This window comes from Amblyomma mixtum, chromosome 4 (genome assembly GCF_055824585.1).
Source record: "Amblyomma mixtum isolate Tamu chromosome 4, ASM5582458v1, whole genome shotgun sequence".
NCBI lineage: Eukaryota > Metazoa > Arthropoda > Arachnida > Ixodida > Ixodidae > Amblyomma > Amblyomma mixtum.
In genome coordinates this window covers 9,979,291-10,005,100 of record NC_143015.1, presented here as the reverse complement: position 1 = coordinate 10,005,100, position 25,810 = coordinate 9,979,291, and the positions used below count along the sequence as shown (strand labels likewise).

At 50.2% G+C, this 25,810-nt stretch overlaps 1 protein-coding gene across 2 annotated transcripts in view; it reads right to left on the bottom strand.

Moving 5' to 3' along the window:
• Nucleotides 1-7,812: 7,812 nt before the first annotated feature.
• Nucleotides 7,813-25,810, bottom strand: part of LOC149345658 (uncharacterized) — a 192,081-nt gene continuing 174,083 nt past the window's right edge. Inside the window, exons 4-5 of one of the 2 annotated variants that reach the window (XM_089586166.1) lie at nt 10,811-11,104; nt 7,813-8,225 (exon numbers count right to left, since the gene is read on the bottom strand). In XM_089586166.1, coding sequence (XP_089442292.1) covers nt 7,964-8,225; nt 10,811-11,104 — 556 coding nt within the window. In that variant the 3' untranslated portion in view covers nt 7,813-7,963. The remainder of the gene's footprint in view (nt 8,226-10,810; nt 11,105-25,810) is intronic. The other variant, XM_089586165.1, reaches the window with a different exon arrangement.

Here is a 25,810-nt window from a genome sequence, read left to right as displayed (position 1 = left end):
TTGTCAGAATGTGCAATAGGTTTACCGGTAATTAAAACATGAACTATTGCACCTAAAGCTGTGCTTCGAGAAGAAAATGCAAATTTAGTCAAGTTAGTGCAAAGCTAAATTCTGAAATTTTTCACACAAAAAATGGAAGTGGAAAAACTGGATTCTCACGCTATCTTTGGGTTGAGTGATAGAGCGTGGTGACACACACTCTGTACATTCACAGCAGCGATGGAATTGCCACTTAACCACCCTGGTAGTGGGAGCTTACTGCTTGGTGACACTTATAGGTGTTTTCCTGTCGGTGCTCTTATATGTAGTGGAAGCCTACTTGACTAAGTAATGCCCTAATTTCTTGTTGACGATGGAAAAAAAAAACAGAGCTATTCTAGCAGAGAGCATTTTGAGGGAAATTGCCTTCCGGTTTGCAAATGTGTGTAATGCAGCAGAGCAATGCGTGAGAAACACACAGCTGCGCTACTCACTCCAGCAGCACCACAATCTCAAAACTCCCCTGGCCTGCATATTTTGTTAATTTTCTCCTTTGACTGAGTGGAACCCAGCTAGCACTGGCATGTATGCTTACCTTTTTGGCTGAAACTGAATTTCAAGAAATGAGTTTAGCACACCTATTTTGGTCTTTTTTAGAGTGCTAGCATTAATTAGATGCCCAGCTAGCAAAAAAGTAGTCGTCCAGTCTGGTTTGAAGCCTCCACCAATCACGATTGGCAGGTGAAGCCTCCACCAGTCACAATTGGCAGGCGAAGCCTACACCAGTTAACTGGCGGGCGAAGCCTCCACTGGTCACAATTGGCAGGTGAAGCCTACACCAGTCACAATTGGCAGGCGAATCCTCCACCAGTCACGATTTGCAGGCGAATCCTCCACCAATCACGACTGCCAGGAGAAGCCTCCACCAGTCATGATTGGCAGGAGGCAAAGTCCAGCTACCACTTACATTTTCTGTAAAGCCGTCATAAGTAACCTACGTGAAGAGTACAAACGTGTTGTGCTAGCACAGCTACATTGCATTTAGTTAAACAAAGTAAATCAGGGATTAATTGTTTCTTTTTTTGTTTAAATCAAAAAGTGCAGCCCCTACCTAATTTTCCTGTGTGGAATCCAATGTCGTGAATGGCCATTTTAATTTCTTCGGGTGCAGCGGACTGATTACTGAAGCTAAACTTTGCCTTCGTGTTTTTTTTTTTCCATAATAAATAAGTTAGTGCCCTCTCTGTGTTTCACATACAGAAGCAGTGCTCATCCAGATTTCAACGAGGCATGACTGACTGGGAGTGAAGCGTTGCACTGAGCAATATTTTTAGCACATTTTCTGCTAAAGCGCATTTCTTCAACATGACCGCCCCCGCAACTCGAATGAATACTGTAATAAGGGAGTGATTACTCATTGACGTCCACCCGAGCGCAGCCACACGGCTACAGAGGAAAGCTATACAGCTTTCTCAGAAACTTCGCAGTTAAAGAAAAGTTCATCCTGGTCCGGGGTTCGGACCCAGGACCATCGCTTCACCGGAGCAGTCGCTCTACCAATTGAGCGGCACTCCACCTTGGGGGATTCCCCTAAACAATTGACCAATAAATAGTGTAGTAACAACCCAATACAATTTAAAGCTATTGCACGCCTTTTTACACATTTTTCCAGTTTATGCACTCACATCAAGAATTTGCTGGAGTGTCTGGTGGAGTGTCCCATCTCTGGATGCAGACCACTTACCCACAAAAAAAAAAAAATGAGAACTGCTTAGTAAGCTATCGAAAGATCCAGAAGCACACATCCTCAGCTTGAGTGAAAAATGTCGCAACAGGGGACAAAATATTGGTGATGGCACTAGGAACTAAGTGAGCACAGTTACCACTATGGCACGTACCACAAGATGCTTTACGAAAGCACGAAAATTACTGACATTAGTGGGTGGAAATGGTTATCAGAGTGCAAAAATTAACGGCAATGAGAAACTCACTCTTGAAAGACGCAATTTGGAACTAGAGTGGAGCCCTGTTAATTTCAACTCGCTTAATTCAAACTTCCAGTTTACTCTAATTGATGGCCTGGTCCCATCAGCATCGCATGCATCAAAAAGACTCACCTTAAATCAAATCCCTCATAATTTGAACACATTTTCATTGTCCCTCAAGTTAAAGTCATTGAGAGTTGACTGAATTTGTTTTTTGTTTTGCTATTACAGACACATATAGCATGAGTGGCAAATCGATCATGGGGCTTCTGGCCTGAAGTGAATGAAATATTACAAGTGCTTTTGGTAATCAGTAAAAACCAATTTGGTCAGACAAAAGCACAGCCACACAGACTATCTGTTTTCAATGCATGCTTTCACCGTAACTGGTACTAAACTAAATGTCACTGAGCCATCACTGAGAAGTTATGTGCAATAGTTTATACAGAACAAAACGTTGAGCATAAAGTACACACTGGCTTTGTGTATAGGTGCAACAGTGCTGAAGCTCACTGCTAAAAGTATATTACAAGTGAAGCTACACTTAAAAAATTCACGTGCATGATACTGCTTTTAGTTTTTTCACAAGTATTCATAATTGTTTCTACTTCTATTTTTTTGCACTTAATAAAACAAAGTGCTGCTTAGAACAGGAGTAAGAACAGTGTCAGAAACAGGAAGCAAATAGATGAAAAGAACTTGACACAGCGGTAAAGTCTACCAGCGAGCCAGAGCTAAAAACGCAACAGCGCTCATAAGAAAGCATCTGCAGCCCATATTTTGAAAGAGAGAACCAGACTACACGAGACAGTGTATTGAAGAGAGCAAATGGTTCTTATAAACAAAACTTTGCACATTTTTCCTAAGAAATGTTATACATAACTCACTGCTGTAGAAGAAAGTGTGGCATGTGCATAGTTGCACTGCAGACACAGCTAAATTAGTTTTTTAACTTATTACCACATGAAAAAAATGTTTACTGCACTTACTCGAATCTAAGCCACACCCGACTCAAAGTAGAACCTCGATATAATGATAATAACCACCCTGCACTCATGTTGGCTGTCACGGGCGTGGTGAAAATGCCGTTAGCTTCCACTACAATGTACCATTTTCCACGCGACACGGCTGTAATGAGGAGAAGCCACCTTAGCTCATGTTTGGCTTCGCACTGCTGCTCACCGCCGATGTGTGGGGAAGTGAACTTAACAGACGTTCAATTTTCTGCGGCCTTCGCAATCAGCGCGAGCACCTTCAAAACAGCGCTAAAACTTCAGAAAAGATCTCCCAGTTACTCTAGTAAGAAGCCTTGGCAGCCGTCACTTCACTGACTAAATTACGCTGCGCTTGCAAGTGTTTATAATTTTATACCATGAATTTAGGCTATATCAAACTATTTTATAATTTTTTTACCTATTGGTATAACGAGGTTGAACTCAACTTGGTCATGTGAGTACCCCTCACAAGCCCGGCTTAATGTTAAATCGCCATCATCACTAGATACTTTTCTCGCATTTCTCATCTGACCGTTGTGCCTTTCAACGCTGCTCCTACAAATTTCAGAGCGGAATATTCACTCCGATGTCCTGAAAATGTGACTTTTGCTACTGCAGAAGATGTTGCACTGATGGCGCTGATGCGCCCCAACCATGAATCTACGCTGACCCGAGAGTTCTGCATCAGGGGCTTTTGTAGAAACCATCAGCTTAGATTCGAGTGAATGTGGTTACCCCCTAAGAAACTAGGCCTAGAAAATGCTGCCACTGTGCTGAAACAATACAACAAACTGTAGGAGCATGGGTAAAAAATACTGCATCATCTGCAATTTTCCTAAATGACGTGATGATAAAATCTTGATGCAAGGTTTTACAAGGACACAATCAATGAATTTACATTCTGCTATTGCAGGAAACCTTTCTTGCCCCAGAAACACTAAATGCACACTGGTGCATTTGAAAATTACTCAAGTTGCAGATGCCAAATATACTAATCAAGAACTCATACTATTGTAACTTTCATTATGAAAACTGCATGACCATCATATGCAAGCAAAAGGAGGAACACTGCATAGTTGGCCAGTTCGATACACTATAAAAAGTAGCTTCAATGCTGCAAGTTCAAAGCACAAAATCTAAAATTACACCTCGCCGTGTAAACAACAGGCCTCAACTCTTACGTGGAAGTATGTAGCTAACGATTTCTCAACCATAGGATAAAGTTTGCGAGAACTCTGCGCTCTCCGACCACAACTTCTCGGTAGACCCAAACTAAGAATTTCACTGCTGAAGATATGGAAGGCCTGAACAACGCATTGGTTATGTCCAGCCCTGCATGAGCAACATGAGACAACAAGCGAACACTCACACGGCAGACACTGATGCACTGTGCATATCTACAACCTTGCACACACTCAAAGTCTGTAAGCATGCTCTATACACATACACGCACATACACACACACACATCAACACACAATGATGTGCAGTGGAAGCCACTCCAGCGCACATCAACTGCAGTCCGCTTGCTGCACCACCAAGAAGAGTCCGCCCATCTGGACTGTCCCTATGCACATATTCACACGGCTGTCAGCTCAGGAATCTGGGTGCCCGAAGGTTGACTGGCAGAGGAGAAGAAGAAGAGAGCTTGGTGACAGTCCTAGATGCCCTGTTCATGCAGTCTCCACAGGGAGTAGCCAGGAGACTGCAGAAGGTCGTGGCATATCTGCAAAGATAACGCAGGGCACGGTTTGCGATAAGTGGCAACAAAGTCATGTCTCTACTAAAAAGGATGCAGAACAGAGCACCATAAAATGGGGCAGTCACTGCGGCTGCAAAGACATGCTGCTTGCAAAAATGCCACGCCACGCACCACTACAGAATGAAATGACAAGCTTGCGCTAGCTTTACAAACAACCATGGCAGAACTGACAACAGGCTTCTTGTAGCAGATCCTGCAGCAGCAGAAATTACACTTTGTAGTGGCAATTTCAGGATCTGTAGCAGAAAAAAATGGCATTTCTAATAGCTGTTACAAATTTTGTAGCGAAAAAAAAAAATTCTTTTTTAGAATAATTTCACCTCTTACAGCATGAAAAAAAAAATGGACTTGTACTGAAATCTCCACTTTTGGAGCAGGCAAGTTCCCATGTTCAAAATGATCTCTATCATGCAAAAAATGTAAAAAGTCCAGAACTAAAAAGCTGTCCTTACAACGCTGTTGTTTCCTCGAATAAGCCCTGATATGAGCATATGTAAAAAGGTGATGACCAAACAATGAGATACAAGAACCTACACAAAATTAAAAAAAAATGGCTGCCACCGTCTGGAAGACGTTGAAGTAACGGGCGTTAGCACTGTGACGTGACATCATCATTGGCATGCGGCAGCAGGTGGTTGTTTCTACAATGCTATTGTAGATGGCGCTACAGGTCTCAATGCAAGATGTGCTGTTTTCTAGTTGCTGCCACAGATGGCGCTGTGCTCTCAGGGTGGTAGCAGACCCCACGAAAAGTCTAAACGTGGTGAGTGAGAGCTAATCCTCTTAAAATGATTATATCCTTGAAGCTGGAAACTGCTAGTATTCTATTTTGCACGTTTTCAACAATTTCAGATCAGCACTGCAACTCTGAGCCATGCAACTCGCGGAATGACATTACTGTTGAGGCACGGAGGAGCGTTACAAGGCAATGTGCAAAACAAAGAGTGCCAGCTTGGGCTAGAACATGCAACGCCTGCAAACAAGCAACAGCATTGGAATGCCATACCAAACATGGCGTTCTTAACAAAACGTAGCCTGCATAGCGTTTTACTTCCGCTAAACTGTATGCAAGCTCTGATATGGGCTCATAAATGAGATCACATACATGAAAGAACCATTCACAATGGGTTCTGTTCAATAACTGCACAAAACGCGTGGAAAAAGCAGCTGTTAGTATTCACAGAGTGAGAACGTCTCGCTTTGATTCCAAGCATTATGTGCTATGCAAGACAGTGCAATTTTTCAGAGGCTACCTGTGGATGGCATTGCTACAACCATACTTGTTCCTCACAATCAGTCGAATACAGCAAGCAATTTGTCTTTTAGGAGAATGTCATCCAGCAGAGGAGACGAACTGTAACTTTTTACAAAACTATTTCCGAGCAGTCCGCATGTGACGATCATAGTGTTTCAAACCAACCAGGATAAATGAATCCACAGCAGTTCTACACAAATACTAAGGTGAGACAACCTGCGCCCGCTGTGGAGGGTTAGTGCATATGTGTTTACCTATTGTACCAAAGCCCCAAAGACTGAATGCCGGCTGTGCTGCCACCTTCGATGGAAAAATACCCATGTGCTATGCGATGTCAGTGAACATTAAAAAACCACAGGTGGTTTAAATTATTCTAGAAGCCCTCCACTGTGACATCTCTCAGTAATTAACACTACACTACACCGTGTCATACAGTCAGAAGAATTTTCACAGAAAATGGTGTTAAGGAATCTCTCCCCAAAGTACTGAAACACCATACTGAATATACTGATGCGATACAGGGAGGGGCAACTACAGCTACCTCCTTGTCACCAAGAGCATCACGTGTACTAAGAACCTGAGAAAGAAGATTGGTTTTGATTTCATTTCATGGGGTTTGGTGTCTGAAAGCAGCCCAGGCTATGGGAGATACTGTGTAGCGGAGGATTCCGGGTAATTTCGGCCACCTGGGCTTCTTCAGCATGCACTGACATTGACATGGGCCTCTAGGATTACACCTCCATTGAAATGCGACTACCGTGACCAGGACTGAAACCATATTTTATGGGTCAGCAGCCGACCAAAATAACCCCTCGGCCACCTCGGTGGCTCGTGCCGAACTGGAAGATTTGCATATCACCGTAAACTTGCTCGCTTAACCCTTCTCCATAAGCTTTATCAGCACCCATCCCTTCGCAGTGATTTGTTTCAGTCACCTGATGCCATCTTTCCACGCCGTGATAATTCTTTCAAAGTTACACGCGTAAACTGTCATTCATCGTCTTACTCCAATTCATTCATTCCCCGTACTATCACTGAATGGAATTGTTTGCCATTAGTCATCACCACAGAAACTGACAATAAAAAATTCCAAGAGCTCCTTCGCTGTGACGAATATGTGTTAAAGTTTGCTGTTTTTGTTAGTGTTCATTTTTTCTTTGTGTTATGCCTTATGTTTTAATTAACGTTTTTGCTACACTTATTTGTTAAAATGTATCTCGATTACTAATATGATTGTACCCCCCACCTATGTAATACCCTCTTCTGGAGGGCCTTCAAGGGTAACTTGAATAAATAAAAAATAAATAAAGAGTTCAGCTTGTCTACCGCGATCTGTGATAACAAAAATCAGGGATTTCAATGAAAACAGCACGCGAAAGACAGGACTGCGAAAAGGACATGCACAGCGCTAACTAACGACTGAATGTTTATTGCACCGTTCGCAATAAATATCAAAAGAATGAATGTGTGTCTCCTTTTCTTGGTCCTGCCTTTCGCGCGCTGTTTTTGTTGAGATCGTATACCAACTGGCCCAGCAACTTTCCGTAAAACAAACAGGATATACCAACTGGCCCAGCAACTTTCCGCAAAAACAAACAGGATGTACCAAGTGACCCAGTAAATTTCCATAAAACAAACAGGATGTACCAAGTGACCCAGCAACTTTCCGTAAAACAAACAGGATGTACCAAGTGACCCAGCAACTTTCCGTAAAAAAAAACAGGATGTACCAAGTGACCCAGCAACTTTCCGTAAAAAAAACAGGGAGCTACTACTATATACCAGCGGTTGCATCCATCGCACAGGGTGTCCCCCACAGCACTCACCGGCATGCCGTCGTCGTCCCGCGGCCGGCGCCGCCTCCGCCTCCGCTCCTCGTCCCCGCGGTGCTCCTCCTCACCGCGTCGCCGGCATCCGCAGTGCCTGGCGGCGGTGCACGCGTACGGGGCGTCCGGTGGCGGCGGCGAGGCGCGCCGGGCGGCCGCGTGTCAGACGTGCGCGAGTGTCACCTGCACTTCCGAGTGTCCCGAGGGCAGCACCAGCGTGCGCGCGTTGTGTCCCGACACTGACACGATCACGGTGTCCTGGTTGATGACCTGCGACGTGTCCGTGGTCTGCACGATGGTCACCGTGTTCACGTCGTGGTTCTTGCGCAGCAGGTGCGGGTCCGGCGCCCGCGACGAGCTGCCGGGGGGCGGGCTGGGCGTGTCCCGGTTGGAAGTGGTCGACGACAGGCTGCCGCCGTTGACCCTGCAGAGTGCATGATAACCTTCAATGGGGTGGAATTACACCGGGATATTAACTACACTTACAACTGAGCCCCGCCGCGGTGGCTCAGTGGTTACGGCGCTCGGCTGCTGGCCCGAAAGACGCGGGTTCGATCACGGCCACGGCGGCCGAATTTCGATGGAGGCGAAATTCTAGAGGCCCGTGTACTGTGCGATGTCAGTGCACGTTAAAGAGCCCCAGGTGGTCGAAATTCAGTGTGGCGTCCCTCATAGCCTGAGTCGCTTTGGGACGGTAAACACCAATAACCAAACCAAACCTAAACAAACTTTTAACTGAGATCACCCGGCTCGAAACCAAGTGGTCACAGTTCGTGGCCCAGTGGAAGACAGCCAATCTCAGTTGGCCAAATGGCCAACTGTTGCCAACTGTTGGTCAGTTGGCCAGCTGCCCAATCTCAGTTAGAGCTAAAAGGAAGCACTGGTCCTATTTGAATGCTGGCTGGCTGGAAGGCAGCCCCCCCCCCCCCCCCCCCCAAGCGTGAAATTTTCTACGGGAAACCGATGCAAAACCGAATTTTTCGAAGTATAAAGTCCCAAAAATGCACTGTGGAAATGTGTGTGCTCAGCGTCCGGCAAGGGCCATAACGCCACACTAACGAGGAAAAGGTTTTATCACCGCGCCACCATGGATTCAGGAAAATTATGTCCACTGTTAAGCTGTCCACAGTTAACGCTGGTGCCTGACGCACCTGCGCATTGCTAATTTTACTTACCATGCACCAAATGGCCTAATTCCTCTCTCGATATATGAATCATACGGAAGCCAGACGCCTATGCATGGTTACGATGAAAACGCTTCCCGCCTCAAGCTGTTGTGACCCTAAAGGGATAAGAAGGAGCATGGGCGTCCGGAGGGGGGGGGCAAGGGGGGGCGGTTGCACCCCCCTGGAAAATCACTCACTCGAACCGTGAGTGATGGCCGCACGCCAGGGGCCGTGGTGGGCTCAGTCAAAAGGGTAAAAGCAGCCCCGCATGGTCACATCTGCGAAATGCCGCGTCCGGGCGTGCGTCGTTCCGCCGTTTTCAAACCACGCCATCGTTAGCTCTACTGAAGGGCGACCTGTTCCAGACATACAGCGGCACCGGCGAGCATGTGTTTCGAGCCGCCTTGAGATGGGTGTCTGTTTCTTTGATCTCTAGAGAGATAGCGACACGGAGGCAGACAGTGCACGGGGCATCTTGTTTTCGCCTATGTCGTTACGCCGGTCACCGATAAATTCTTAAGGAGGGAAGGACAAATCAGCCGTGTCCACCCCCGCTTTGTCGGGCTGCTCAGGGGCAAGCGGGTGATGAGTTGGCGCCGCCGCCGCTCGCTGTCTCCTCCGATCCACGTGTAGCGCAGTTCGGTAGAAGCGCCGCTTTCAGAATCTCCGGCAAAGGCGATTAGCTGCTTTTGTTCACGGCGACGCAGTCTCCCGAGGCGCCCCCACACCAGCGTTCTTTGCGTCTTCTGTGAAAACCAGCGCCTTTGGTCAACGCAGCCCGATGGCGCCTGCCTGGCTCGCCTGTCACCTCTGGCTGGGCCTCAAATCACAACAGCGCCCATGTACTGTGCGTGTCAGTGCATGGTAAAGAGACCCAGGTGGTCGACATTACCCGGAACTCTGTACTACTCCATCCCTCATAGCCTGAGTCGTTTTGGGGCTCTGAACCCCATAAAAACACAAAAACAAATTTTCCGACCGGAGTGGCGAGTGTCCCTTCCCCTCGGAAGTTGCGCGGCGTTCCTTTCACCCCCAAAGTGCACATTCGGGGATACTGCGGCAAGTAAGCCCTCGCACGTGTGCGCGCCTCTGTGTTTGTGCTTGGGTGTTTTTAGTGGCCGGTTGTCAGCGAAGCTGAGAACAACCAAGACAGCGGACGAGAAAACGACGAGCGGCGAGCAGTGTGTGTGGGGTTGCTCGACTGTGCGGATGCGCAAGCAAGATGGAGCGAGGTGTATGAAGCTGCGAGCGTGCATTTATCTTGTAAATAAGTTTTCGCTGTATATATAGTCATCTTTTGTTTTCAACGTACGCGTTCAACAGTTTTTCCAATCAATGTGTATGATGAGTGTGCACCTAGAGCGTGTAATGAAGCACAGAAGTGAATTTATCACACGTGTAATTAGGCAATTCGCGCAGAAAAATCCGAGGCACCTACAGTTGCTGTTCAAGGAAGACTGACTGAGTGACTGTAGTTGCGTGTTTGCGAACATATTGTGCTGTGTGCTGGTCATCAATCCGGGTGAGTCGAGAACCCGTATGCAGGAAGACTGAGCACTCTTCTCCACGAAGTGATATAGCATCTTTTTGCATTTTTTATTAATTTTAGTTGTTTCTTCGTTGATAAACTCCAATGCACCTCTCCTAGCCGCACTTTAATTTGCTGTTTGTAATTTTTCTTTCATGTGTGCATTTTGTTTAATTTTTATTTATATATAAATAAATAAATTTACTCCGCAAATAGCGCCTTTTTGCTACGAACATACCCCCCCCCCCGGGGCACCAACGGGGCCCCCCCCCCCCTGCAAAAAATTCTGCGGACGCCCTTGAGAAGGAGACTGACCCGAGCACGCTGGCGTTGAAGCTCCGGTGGCCCGTGGTCGGCTGCCCCGTGGCCGCCGCCACGTCCTCCTGCGACAGCGTGCTCAGCGTCAGCGACGGGTTGCGGCTGTGCAGCGGCGGCTCGTCGTCCTCGGTGGCCGGGGAGGCCGGGCTCATGGTGGCCAGCGTGTCCTGGCTGCACGAGGCGTTGCCGCCCACGCACGAGCGCAGGATGCCGCCGCCCGCCGCCGAGCTGGTGCGCGACCGGTAGCTGGGCGGCCGGCTCGGCTCGCGCTCCGGGAACGACAGGGGCGGCCTGCACAGATCGGCGGAGGCCACGGTCAGGGGGCTTCGCCGGTTCGTGCTCAAGAAAGCAGCGCCAACAAGATGAAAGAACAGAGGAGAAAGATTCATGGTGACAACACAGCGCAATAGACGAGGAACCAGAGTAAGAGAGACACAGGACAGCGCATGTCCTGTGTCTTTCTTACTCTGGTTCCTCGTCTTTTGCGCTGTGCTGTCACCATGGATCTTTACCAACTAGCCCAGTCGAATGTCTTGCTAGAAGAGAAAGTGCACGCACGACGAGCGCTGACATGCTTCAATCAAGAGAACACATATGCACACGAGAGGTTAAGAAACCGTGACAGTTCTTTATCGGACAGCGCAACTGTGGGCTGACGTATACCGAGCCCTGAAGATATATGGATAGGTCTCTGCAATCATGTACACGTCTTCAGTACATTTCATGGGTTCCCATTACTTAAAAGAACCACTGAAATTCCCCACGTGCCCGAGGAGTTGTCACACTCAACGATATGTAGACTCAGCCGCAGTGAACATCTCGGCCAACTTGCGCGGACCCATCCATCCGAGAGAGTTCGGTGAGATGTCTTCTCTTCATTTAGCAGCAAGCGGGACTTATTCTCAGTCGCGACGTGTACGTATTGCATTGTCGTCGGCTACGGAAAAAAGATATATTGCGGGAAAGAGCGCCGTGCGTTTGGGACGACCTGATGGTTGGTTGGTTGGTTTATGGGGTTTAACGTCCCAAAGCGGCTAAGGCTATGAGAGACGCCGTAGTGGAGGGCTCCGGAAATTTCGACCACCTGGGGTTCTTTAACGTGCACTGACATCGCACAGTACACGGGCCTCGAATTTCTCCTCCAAAGAAATTCACCCGCCGCGGCCGGGATCGAACCCGCGTCTTTCGGGTCAGCAGCCGAGCACCATAACCACTGAGCCACCGCGGCGGCCGGGACGACCTGATGTTAGCAGCTGATCGCTTTCGTGTCGGCCGGCGAAAACCAAAACAATTTTTGATGCTTCGTACGGATACAAGTAAGACGGAGTCGACTATAGTCTTGCTCATTTCGTTAGGTCTTCTTGCGAATAAAGTGTGCTGTAATTAGCACTCTTTCGGAGTAGGTTTGTCCTAAAAGTGTTTTACGTAAGGTAAGCACTATGTAGTTTTCACTGCTTTGGGCTAGAATATGTCCCCAATTTGAAGGTTTTAGCGCAAATGCGGAGGACAAAGAACACGGAAGGTACTGGCACCACTTCTCATCCTTGTGTTCTTTGCTCCCGTTCTTCGCTGTAAAACTCCTGGATTAGGTAAAATCACCGTCTAATTCCTCCGATGACTTCTGGACACGAAGACACGGTACCAAACCCCGGCCGTGGCGGCAGCTTCCTCAAGCCGGAGTTCAGCCCGATCGAGCGCGAAACAGCTGCGGCTGTTTTCTTCTCCTCGGAGTCAGTTTTCACTCTTCTGTGACATCGCACAGCCGTAAAGTAGAAGCAGCCACGTGCGGGGCTCGAGGGGACCACACCGGTCAGGAACTGCAGGCTGAAGACGTCGTTGCAGTGCTCTACGTCGTGCGCAGAAATCCCGGAACGGAGGACAAATGGGTCAGTTGGCACGTGCCTCAGCTGTGCACCCCTCCCGTCCTTGAATGATCAGCACTGCTCGTCGCCGCACCGCGCACAATGTGGACTAAACGGCGCGATGGCCTGAGTCTGTCCCGTGTGCAAGCTGGTACGCCATAAATTGCCTCTATTATGGAATTCGATGATCTCGCATTTGCCTACGAAATCAATTTGCTGCGTTCGGCGCTTTATTCGTTCCTGCCTTAAGACAAGGTGCAAACGTAAAACACAACCGGCTCTCAAGGGACGCCCCCTCGCACGAGGCCCCGGCGGAGATTAGCCCGCACCGCGAGGGAGGGGGGGGGTCATTAGCGGCGGCGGCCGTCGAACCGGAAGGGGCGCGCGCGGAAACAAAAGGCGGCGGCGGCCAGAAAGGAGAGCACGGCGATCGAAGCAGCCTGGCACCGATTAAGGGTCACGTCAGCGGAGGCGAAACCGGAAGAAGACGATGAGCGCGCATCACCCCCTGGCTGCATTGGCTGGCGACCCGGTCACTGGCGCAGGCACCGACGTTGCTCCACAAGAGCTGTACAGCTCCTTCCACGGGAACGCGTCACGAGCGCATGCTCGGGGAAAGGCCCCAATGAAACGCCTGAGACGACTACGCCTAAATCGCCAAGTTCTCAAACAGGAGGCGAGAAGCACGCGGGGCAATCCGACGCACATTTTTCCATGACCCCAGGGAGTAAATTTTACTGCTCATTCCTGCTAAGGCAGAGTGAGAGACGACATGCATCCCTGCCTGGTAATGAGACGGCCCACGTGTTCACCCGAGGCTTTTCCTTCCGGGCGGACCCGAGCGAGGTGGTCTTTACAGACAGGGATCGCATGGTGACCCACAGAGAAATTGCACAACACTATCGTTTGCAACGAGCTAGACTTCGTCCCGCGGATAGATCCTTGTCCAGATACCAAGCCATCAACTGACGCCGGTTACAAACTTACACCTTTCCAAAACCCGGCCCCCTGGAGTCTTATGTACCCAGGGCAATTTTCAGACAAATGCGCAAACTGCGAACTTAGGGCCACCTTGGACCACATACTATGGGAATGTCCTCATGCCCCCCCCCCCTTCCCCCCCCCCCCCCCCCCCCCCCCCGGGAGGGACGAGGTATAAACACGAAAGACCAATGGGAGACCTTACTACTGAGCTCCGACCCGGCGACTCAGTTACAACTCGTCCGACTGGCCGAAGCCGCCGCCGAGAGTCAAGACCTCTCGGCCGTCGTCTAGGCGGGTAGCCCTCAGGCTACCCTCTTTCTGTTGGACATTAAAAGTTTTCCTATACTATCCTATCCACAGAAGTAGATACACTCCCCCTACATAACGCCAAAAAAAAAAAGAAACAGTACGTTAATTGCGCTCGTAAGCGGGAATTGATCGAGCGGGGAACTTTAGTTTCGAGCCAGACGCGCCACTTCACGACTATCGTTTTTCCTGCCTGCAGCATAGTATTACTGGAATGCACGCTCGAGAACATCATACACAAAGGGACCAGGAGCAGCACCAAGCCAGCCGAACACACACACGCACGCACGCACACGCGCACGCACACACACACACACACACACACACACAAACTGAAAGGGGGAAGCATAGCTGAGCAGGCGATCAAGCAGGGCCAGGTGTCCAATCAGATGTTTGGTCGTTGGTATCTCTGATGTACACAACCATCACGCGAAAGTGCGATTTCACGGGTTTTCCAGAGGCTGGTTTTCCACGCCGGTGCCTTCTCGAGTGGTCGTCAAGGCCCTAAGTCACTCATTATACTGCTCTTGAATCCGTTCAATATCGCCCAGCTCGCTTCAGCTTGGCTAAATATACTCTAGTCGGATTAGTGCCAAGCTCAGGAAAAAGAAAACTGTACTTCCGAGATCTTTCGATGCACGTTATATTTCTCGGCTTTCTCACTTCCCAAAATATGCTACGCTAATGAACCACTGAAAGGAGGTCTCTTCATTGCTCCTGCAACAGTTGAAAGTAATTATATTTCTCGGCTTTCTCACTTCCCAAAATATGCTACGCTAATGAACCACTGAAAGGAGGTCTCTTCATTGCTCCAAATTACGCGTTACCGTGCAACAGTTGAAAGTAAGCATACGTTGTAGACCTAACCAGTGTTTTCCTTCTTTCGTTCTAAAGACCAGCTCGGTCTGCAGTCAACTGCATCTCCTCCATCCCTGAACATGAAGCCTCCAAGTCTGCACTTTTTATCACTTAGGTTAAAACTCCCCTTTAGTTGAATTTCTAGGGTGAAAGCACTTCTAGCCACACTCCACGGGTTTCAGCTGTGTGTCTGTGTATGTATGTGAAGCCTCGCGTAACAGACTGGCTCACAGGGTCAGTGGACACCTCAATCGCGCTGTGAGTTAGGTGGTGGCAACCACCTACAGATGAGCCAGGTTTCCGCATTTTCTATTCTCAAAACCAGCCGAAGGTTTAGACTCCATTGATCCTGAGCGAAAGGAAAGGCTCATAACTGGCTCGCTGACTCAGTGGACACCTCAATCACGCTGTGAGGTACATGGCGGTGGTGTCGAGCAGCAAAAAGCCGTGTTTTCCACATTGTTTCGTGCTTAGCAATGCTAAACCGCCAACCATTTTTGTGCCCACCTGCCACTCCTACCTGTAACATCTACACGACCCTTATAATACATAAATAAAATAAGCATTCCTATTGGCCGGCAGCCGAAGGTGCAATTTCCACGATGCAGCTTAACCGAGACACACTTTCTCAATCAGCTGCCCAACACCGACAGCCCTTCCGTATCCAGCCCGCAACGCGAGAAGCCCACCACCGCCAGGTTCTAGGAGATCTGACGGCGGGCGACGACAACCACAGCTACCCCTCTGAACGCGGACCGTTGTTGCGGCTTCCGGCCGGTTCGAACACGGCCCGCGCGCACCCTGCAAGCTCCCACGGCGCCCAGATAGCTTCGCCCAGAGGCGCATGTTCGCTGGCAGCGCCGGCTTGAGCCCGTGCCAACCAGCTGGCCTACGTCTTCGCTCAACAACAACAAACCTTCGAGCACCGGGACTGGGCTGCTCCGGCACCGACGTGACTTCCGGCCGAGCTCTGGAAAAGATCCGCTGAAGCAGCGATTCACAAGCACCGAAACCACTGCCAGGAGCTGCTGGGCGGAGGGAGCGGAAAAACGACGAGCCGCCGCCTCGGAGGAACCGGCCCGCTGCATTTCTGTCGTGGCGGAACAACGCCGCAATCGCTGCCCTTCTTTGCGCGACAAAAGGCCGCGCTCGTCGACCGAAGGGGCCGCACCGCCGCTGTGCGCGTCCTCAAATCGCCGAGAGGCAGCAGCTCCGAGACGTGGCACCGTTTCAGGGTCAGCCGCGGACGGTTCGCGGTAGCTGGTGGAAGAAGGGCGTAGCGAGGGGCTCTTTTCCATTGTCCTTAGGGTGTCGGTCCAGTGTTTAGGGGCATCCACCAAAGCGCAGCTATAAAATTCGCCTAAACATTGGACAAACACAAACCGCTCTTCCCCTACCGTGCGTACCGTCCCGGTTAGCTCAATTGGTAGAACGACTGCCGCGGTGAGGCGATGGTCCCCGGTTCGAACCCCGGACTAGGACGAATTTTATTGCGAAAGCACTTCTAGCTACATTTTCAGTGAAAGCCGTGGGATGAGTGAAGCCTCGGGTCACGCGGCTCAATTTGGAGCGACAATATGGCCGACTCAGAGACGTCTGACACACCAAGCAAAGTTCGTTTGGAGATGGCCCTGCATGGTAAGGATGGCAACACATGGACGCATAAGACGTGTTCTAGATATGGTTAGGACAACCGAAATTTTGCCCTAAGCCAAATTTGGCTGACAGTGCATCCTGATCCGCTCCGGTGGAAGACAAGCTTGACATAGTCTCAAAATGAAATTGGCCCAGCACCGAAATTTTGAAAATTTTGTAGACTCGCGTTCGGAACCGACCTACACACCCCCAGAATGGGTTTGGCACAAACCCAAAATGTGGGTGGCCCTCCGAAATTTGGATGGCCCACCATGCTTTGGATGGCCCACGAATGCACGCGGTACAGCAAACTCTGCGGCTGTAGACGGGAAAATGTTGGGTTTAGTATACGCAGCACCGCGGGATAGACACATGCGACACCCCTGGAGGTTACTTCGTCTGACCGACCCGTGCATATATCCGCAGACAATGAAACAAAACAGCCGCGTCTTGCAGCCGAGATACGCATCTATCTGCCAGGATAGGAAATTAGCGAGGACAGACACAAAGCCAAGTGAGACTGCTCTTCTAGTACCTTCGTAGAGTCAGGGATCTCCTCGTATACAATACCGGCACGAAGGGGCGGGAGAGAAGCCTCGGACCGATGGACACGAAATGTTTCAAAAAGAGTAGTCGTCTTCAAGCCTCGGACCGATGGACACGAAATGTTTCGAAAAGAGTACTCGTTTTCAAGCCTCGGACCGATGGACACGAAATGTTTCGAAAAGAGTACTCGTTTTCAAGCCTCGGACCGAGGGGACACGAAATGTTTCGAAAATAGTACTCGTCTTCAAGCCTCGGACCGATGGACACGAAATGTTTCGAAAAGAGTACTCGTCTTCAAGCCTCGGACCGATGGACACGAAATGTTTCGAAAAGAGTACTCGTTTTCAAGCCTCGGACCGATGGACACGAAATGTTTCGAAAAGAGTACTCGTTTTCAAGCCTCGGACCGATGGACACGAAATGTTTCGAAAAGAGTACTCGTCTTCAAGCCTCGGACCGATGGACACGAAATGTTTCGAAAAGAGTACTCGTTTTCAGGCCTCGGACCGATGGACACGAAATGTTTCGAAAAGAGTATTCGTTTTCAAGCCTCGGATCGATGGACACGAAATGTCTCGAAAAGAGTACTCGTTTTCAAGCCTCGGACCGATGGACACGAAATGTTTCGAAAAGAGTACTCGTTTTCAAGCCTCGGACCGATGGACACGAAATGTTTCGAAAAGAGTACTTGTTTTCAAGCCTCGGACCGATGGACACGAAATGTTTCGAAAAGAGTACTCGTCTTCAAGCCTCGGACCAATGGACACGAAATGTTTCGAAAAGAGTACTCGTTTTCAAGCCTCGGACCGATGGACACGAAATGTTTCGAAAAGAGTACTCGTTTTCAAGCCTCGGACCGATGGACACGAAATGTTTCGAAAAGAGTACTCGTTTTCAAGCCTCGGACCGATGGACACGAAATGTTTCGAAAAGAGTACTCGTTTCAAGCCTCGGACCGATGGACACGAAATGTTTCGAAAAGAGTACTCGCTTTTCATGCCTCGGACCGACGGACACGAAATGTTTCGAAAAGAGTACTCGCTTTTCAAGCCTCGGACCGACGGACACGAAATGTTTCGAAAAGAGTACTCGTTTTCAAGCCTCGGACCGATGGACACGAAATGTTTCGAAAAGAGTACTCGTTTTCAAGCCTCGGACCGATGGACACGAAATGTTTCGAAAAGAGTAGTCGTTTTCAAGCCTCGGACCGATGGACACGAAATGTTTCAAAAAGAGTACTCGTTTTTGTCCGAGCGAAACGGCCGTCAGCGGACAGCACCCCACCCTTTAACCGTTCAAGTATGTCCTGTCAAGAACTACACGACTTCCCTGATCTCTGTGTGGCGTGGATTCCGGAAAGAAGTGGGCTTCAGTCGATTGCGCGGCCAGCACGAAAAGGCACATGGGTCTATTTCTTCGAGGCACCGCAGCGCAACAAATAACGACGGAAGTAAAGATCTGTCGTGTTGCAAATTTAGACAGCGCGAAATTCGGGACACGGTGCTGAAACGACGAACAACATATGCGTTGTACTCTCGACTGAACTTATGTCCCCTTCTTTTGTGCTCTCTAAATCTGCAGTACACAACACCATACCAACTCGCCCCGGTAACTCCTCTTCGGCAAAGTCAGTAGCAGCTTGTTGAGCTACAGGGCGTAGGAGAAATCATAGACCAAGTAGCCCAAACTTCAATACTTTAGAGCTGACAAGTTACGCTGGAAGCGTCATGTAGCGGTCGGAAAGCGTGGGCAGAACACCCAATACAGGCAACCTGAACGCGAGCATCCATTGCGGCTTTTAAAAGACGGTACAGCGAGACTGGAACAGACGAAAGCACAAAGGAAAGACACACCACAGACGAGTGCCGTCTGGGTCTTTTTTTTTTGTGCTTTCGTCTGTTTCGCGCTCTACCACCCGCAGTACACTTTTACCAACTCCGCCAGCTATCAATCCTTTTTTAAAAGGCACAGGCATACTGTATGCAAGACGAAAACCAATCGGTTCCGGACGTGGTTCAGATGGGTATTAGCCCTTAATCCGCTGATAATATCCCCGTCAAAAGCTGCTCACCGTAAGCAGACGAAACGATCCAAGCCTTGACAGTTCTGATGACTCCTGCAGATCCTGAAGTTCCTGGCTTTAAAATATGATTGGCTAAACGACACTTACGTAAGCACCGACACTGCCTCAGCGAGGACTGCCGACAAGTCAGCGACAAACTGCCTACGACACTGTATTCAACGCCTCTTCTTTTCGCTGAACTTCGTTCAAGGTAGCTGTTAAACCGCGCAAAGCGCACGCGTCGGCAAGCTGGAGATTCAGAGCAGGGACACGACACCGCACGACAAGTGCACAGAAAGGGTACACAAACGAAGCAGTGTCGTTACTGTTCCGCCTTTTTTTTTTTGTTGTGGTTCGTTCGCAGCGGTAGCTCAGTGGTTACAGCGCTCGGCTGCTGACCCGAAAGACGCGGGTTCGACCCCGGCCGCGGCGGTGGAATTTCTTTGGAGGAGGAATTCTAGAGGCCCGTGTACTGTGCGATGCCAGTGCACGTTAAAGAACCCCAGGTGGTTGAAATTTCCGGAGCCCTCCACTACGGCGTCTCTCATAGCCTTAGTTGCTTTGGGACGTTAAACCCCATAAACCAACCAAACCAACCAACCTTTTTTGTTGTTGATATTTGTTTTCACTGCAGTACGTGCACGTACAGTCTGTCAAAAGTTTAGAGCCCAGGGGGTTCACTTCCAAGCTTTATATTGGGACTCCAGCAGCATTCATGGAAGTCCTACCTATTGCAGGAGGCAGTACCAGAAATCTTCTCACGTCCAGGAAATTTGGAGCGCTAGAGATCCATTAAGAACGACACAGTGTGGCTCAAAAGAAAACCCCCTGGGCCCCAAACTTCTGACAAAGTTACATTCACGCACAGCGGTTCGCACCCTGTTTGTGTGCCTTCTTCAGCAGTAGTGTTCCTTTTTGTCTTCACGCCTTCCTTCTTAGCAGCAGAAGCAGCGTCCTGAGTACAGCTGGGCTGGCGACTGCCACCAGGGAAGAGCCCGCGCTTTCACTTTCCCTGTCCGCGTTCAGGGCCGCTCTGCACAGACCACCGAGTGACTCACTCTCGGCCAGAGAGCGCCTGCATCCTCGCAACATCCGTTGCCTCGGGCCCCCCCTCCTCTTCGGTGCCCGAGGCGAGGCGGGCCTGGGCGCCGTAATTGGCGACCGCGGCTTCCGGGCGCGCACATTCCCTCCTCGAAACGCGCGCGCCAGCGCCTATCGAGCCACGTGCGGCCTGAGCAGAGGCGGCACTCGTTGCACTTTGCCCAAGGCCTCGCACACGGCGTGAAGAGAGCGCGGACACAAAGAAAGGCGTGTATTTAGTCACAAGTGGCAGCTTATAGTCGGTCATGCATTGCAGGCTTGAAACCATGGAGGAAAAAAAACTGAGAAGGGAGTGTCCGGCGACAACCTTGAAGCATAGTCTCAACAAGTAGAGATACAGTAAAAAAAAAAAAAAAAAGAGAGACTGTTTGTCCCGCCGTGATCACGCCACGTGATAGCGTGCGATAAAATCTAGCCCCGCTGCGCGCGCGCATGCGCGGATTAGCACGGCAGACTGACTGTAGATCAACCTCCTTGCTGTGGATGTCCCGCGCCACAAGCCGCGCATACGCGGGCACTAAAACGTACCAGAACCAAAACATAAAGGACTGACTGCGAGAGCAAAAAACTGAGGGAAAAAACGGCTTCATAAACTCTCGGCTTGCGAACGCTGGCCGCGTGACGTCACATTCCCTCCTTAGTTTTTTTCTTCCATGGTTGTAACATACGAGGTCGCAGAACTGCCCCCTATGCCCAGTGTTTCCATCGGGTTGGGTTTATGGGGGTTTAATGTCCCAAAGCGACTCAGGTAACCAGGGACGCCGTAGCGGACGGCTGCGGATAATTTCAGGCTCTTTAACGTGGAGTGGCATTGCACAGTACGCGGGCCTCCAGCAATTCGCCTCCATCGAAATGCGGCCGGTATCGAACCCACGTCTTTAGGGTCAGCAGCCGAGCACCACGGCGGGCCCGTGTTTCTATGTCCGCGTCCACATTTCGTGCGGACAGGTCTAACGGAGCGCTCCGTAAACCGGACCCTGATAGTGCAGACGTACGGAAGGTGTTCTAACGCTTATTACTGGGCAATAGTACGGTGTTGTTTTCTTTTTTCTTTCTCCCTCCCTGCCATCCGTAACGAGCTGCAGTGTTTTCTTCCTCTCACGCAGAAATTCGAAAGCACAGCCAGAACGAATTCACCCAACGATGCTGCCGTATACGAGACGCTACACCGTCCAACGCACACACAAGCCGTGCCCCGTTCTTACACGTCAAGCGCAGAGCGAGCCGTGTCCTCGGACACGAAATGCCAACCCGCGGTAGCAGAGCGAAGTAATTCCGTCCGGGACTATCGCAGAGGGTGTCGCCAGCGAATCCTCGAAAAGGGTCGAGGAAGCGGCATCTCCCGACGACGACTACCACCCTCGATTCCCGGAGAGAAGCCGTTCCGGACATGACGACCGGCTCTGAAAGAGCGGCCGGCTGCAAATTAACTTCCCCACCGAGCACCAGGCTGGGCCGTCTAATAACACGTCCATCTCCCCACTGCCTGCTGGCCCGCGCCTGTCTGCGCGCCGCGGACCAGAGCCTTTTTTCCCCACGAAACGGTATACCGCGGGCCCGGCTTCCAGATGATTACTCCGGTCGGCCGCAGCTGCTCTGGGTTCCACGGGGCGACAGAGAGACGACGACTTCTCCACCGCCCACCCCATCTCTCTTTTCGCTTCCTTGAATAAAAGAAGTAAACACGGAACAACCGAAGACTGCGTAAGGGAAAAGAGGAAAGAAAAACTGCGCTCCGGATAGCATCCTCCTCAAAAAAGAGGGCGACGCCAGAGCAACGCGAAGGAGTCAGTAAAGTGGGCGAGGAGAGACTCCTCCCTCGCAAGCCACTCATTTCTTTCTCCTTATCTTTTTCTTCCCCAATTCCGAGGAACGGATTTCCCTCCGTGCCTCGACTTCCCTTTTCAGAAAGCGTTCTCATTTCGGCCAGACCGCGGCAGCGTAGTCCGCGCTCCGCCTCCCCAATTTTCATCGTGAGGCCGCCTCGCAGTGGCGGCAACGAGCGAGGGCTTAGAAAAAAAAAGAATTATTCGGGACTCCCTTTATTCCCACTTCAGCCCGCACCGGGGCGGAAAGAAGTGCGCACACGGCGCAGTGAAGACTCCCTTTTCTCCCTTTTAGTGCCGGGCGGCGTTTCCTCCGCGCGAGGAAAGACGGACTCGTTATTTACTTCTTTCTCTGCCTCTTGCGCCACCCGTCTCATTTGCCTGTCCCCATCGACGTCCATTGTGCGCTGTTGAAGAAGGCGGCACAGCTTGCTCAATGTGCCGCTGCTTCTACTCGCTCCAGCGTTCCTCGTCTCCGCCGAAAGCGCACGTTGAAATCCTCCACTGTCGCCCGGGCCACGGGAGAGGGACGTGCGCGCACCGCTGAAAACAATCGAGAACCGCGACAATGCCGCTCTGTTTTTCTTTATTTTATTTCCCCGTCTTCAGCTCCGAACAGTACAGCTGTTCTAGAAAGGGAAAAAAAACGTCCCAGCAATTCTTCCGAATGCGGCCGCGCCACTGAGGAAAGAAAGCGCGAAGAACTTCGAAGCAAAACACCGTCGAATGAAGGAAATCAAGGCGAATGCGCACTTCGTTCAGGTAGAAAGTATCAATCATGTAAAAAGTTTTAGAGCAAACAGACACAGACCGCGAGAATGAAAACACGCACGCACTCTCTCTCTCTCTCTCTCACACACACACACACACACACACACACACACACACACACACACACACACACACACACACACACACACACACACACACACACACACCTTGTGTGAGCGTGTCGTCTTTCTTGTAGCCTGTGCCTGTTTGCGCTAAAACTCGCTTCTAACATGAATATGCACCAACTTGCCCAATAAGACGTTGTCTGTTTTCTTTAATAAGAAAGTATCTCCTCATCAGCTACGCAACGCAACAACAGCCACTAAGGGACCGTTACGATATCCGGGGGCAACGGGAGAAAGCTACCTGGCCAAGGAAATGATCGGCTTCAAACCCTTCCACCTTCTGACGCTTTCGTGCCATTCCATGTATTCACCATGCTTCAACTGTCTGTGCGTTTTCTAGCTCTGTTTTTGGGAAAGAAGTCTGGTCACAGCATTCCACCGTGCTAGCTGTTGTGAAGAAGCGTTTGCTACCTCATTTATCACCCTGTTGGTGTTTCAGTGACAAACGAGCTTGGCATGCCGTCCGATCCAGTAAAGGATGCCATCTTCCATCTTTTGTTTTTCTGCCTTCGCCGTCTCACCGCTCGCCACCGCATGCGTTAAATTTCTTATCCCTGATGGGTGTTAGTCATATATATGCAGTGGTTCGGCGGCCTTCTGGAATAAAGCTGAAGCTAAGCGCCTATGACGTCGCATTTTGTTTTGCATCCCGTGTGTCTAAGCGCATTCGAAATGGTGACGTAATAGCGGATTGAAATTGCGACGGCCTTCAAGCTTCGCTGCAACGCACAGTACCCAGTGTGGGACGCATGATGACGTCATCAACGGTACCGGTATATTTCCAACGCATAAACGCCTGCTTTGAAGGAAAACAAAAACGACGCCACCAGGCAAAAGCCCACCGAGCGCTGCTTGGCAGCATCCAACGAGGCACCTCAGGGTGTTTCCAGAAAAGGGTTGTAGCGCCGAAACAGACCACACACAGAAAGCTATAGACGGGACAGACGGGACGGGACAGGGAGCTTTCTGTGTGTTTTCTGTTTCGGCGCTACAACCCTTTTCTGGAAACATGCACCAACCAGCCCCCAACCAGTATTGCTCAGGGTGTGGTTGGCGGCAGCGGAAATTTGATATCTTACCTTCCGTGACGTCACGTCGAGCTTTTCCGCACTCCTCCGGTGCTGCGAGGTTAACCCTAACATTTAAACGCCGATTACGCAGTAGAATGGACAGTTGATGGCATCTGTTCATTTTGGGTTGGAAACAGCGCGAACGGACGACAGAGAACAAGGACACAGACAGGCGAGCGCTATTACAGCGCTATTTTTTATACGATAGCGCAAAAACACTCGGCATGATTTACCTACAGCTTATAGATTTGAATCCTTGCGGTGGAATTCTCAAAGAGTGGTGCAGTTGCGCAGCTCTCAAGCGCGTGGAACTTGAGAGTGCCAGTAAAGGCAGAAAACGGGGGGGGGGATGAGACGCCGAAGTGGAGCTGAGATTACGCAACGAAACTCGGAAAGTTACATTCTGGGCATGCGGGAGTGCGCGATTGGAAAGGAAAGGGCTGTGCCGCTTATTACGGTGCGGAAAAAGCGGGAACGCCGCATAAAAACGGGGGGGGGGGGGGGGGGGGGGGGGTGCTAGGGAGAAAATAAATGAAGCGATTACTGCGGGAGTGAGCGCCTCGAAAGGGAAGAGTTGCGAAGGCGAAAAGGTCGAAGGCTGCATTCGGGGAAGAAACGGCAACGCAGGGGACAGGGAGGAGGGCAAGAAACGAAACCGAAGGAATAGGCACGGAATCGAACCGAGCGTACGAAATCCGAGTCTGGGATGAAACACTGCAAGTACGTGAAGTAGGGAGATAGGAAAAAGAAAAAAAATGCCAGCCAGGCAGGAATAAAAAAAACAAGAGACAGCGGTTAAACGGGGAAGGAAATGAAAGAGGAGAGGTTTAGGGAAGAGGGGAGGGGCAGATCGGTAAGCGAGAAAGAAAGTAAACAAGTCGGAACGAAGGAAACCGCCACTGCCAGCGAGGGCAGGCGGTATAAAGGACGAAGAGACAAAAGGACGCAGCGCAGGCCGGAACCCCTATAAGAAAATGATAAGGAATACGCATAAAAGAGGGCGCTTCAAATCAGGAGAGCCCCTTCCTCTCCTCCCGAAACCCGCCCGCACTTTTCTCCCCAATATACAAGGAAGAGACATCCCCGGCAGTCCGTGGACCAACCGCCGAGGCTGTTTCGTGACGGCAGAGCAGGCATCCATAATGAATGCACTGCGCGGACAGCTGCTGCGCCGAGGAAATGGGGCAATCGCTGCTCGCATGCAGATAACCCACGCACGGCGGCCGCGCCCTTGGCCGTATACCCGACGGAGACGTCCTCGAAGGTCGTTTGCATGTAATTAAATCGGGCCGCCTTAGTTCATTCCGTCTCGACGGCTGGGAGACCGGGTGGTGTACTCCGTTACATGAGACCACTCCGAGGAGGTATATTTGCATATCGCCGTGCATCCGGGGATAGAAGCGGAAATTTAATTTTGAACTCCACCCGCAGCGGTCACTTTGTGTTCGGCGCAAGACGGCGTGTTCGCGACCCTTACAAAAAAAAGTTTTAGACAGTCTATAGAGTGTCTATAGACTTCTGTCTATAATGTTTATAGACTGTCTATAGACGAATCCTAGAGAACAGTCTATAGGCAATACAAATGCCATAGAAAGTCCATAGACACAATCTATAGATTTACGGCCATACACTTTTAGTAGACTTCTGTCCATAGACTATGAATAGATCAAAAGCATTATCTATAGGAAGTCAATAGAGTCAGTAAGAAGTCTATCGACCGTCTATAGACCATTTTTATAAGGGCGTCCAACCACGCGAAAACATGAGCCGAACAACCGCGGGCAAATCAGCCACCCGAAGCCCACGCAGACCGTTTCTGAGTCCGGGGCCGCAATAAAGGCCAAACTAGGG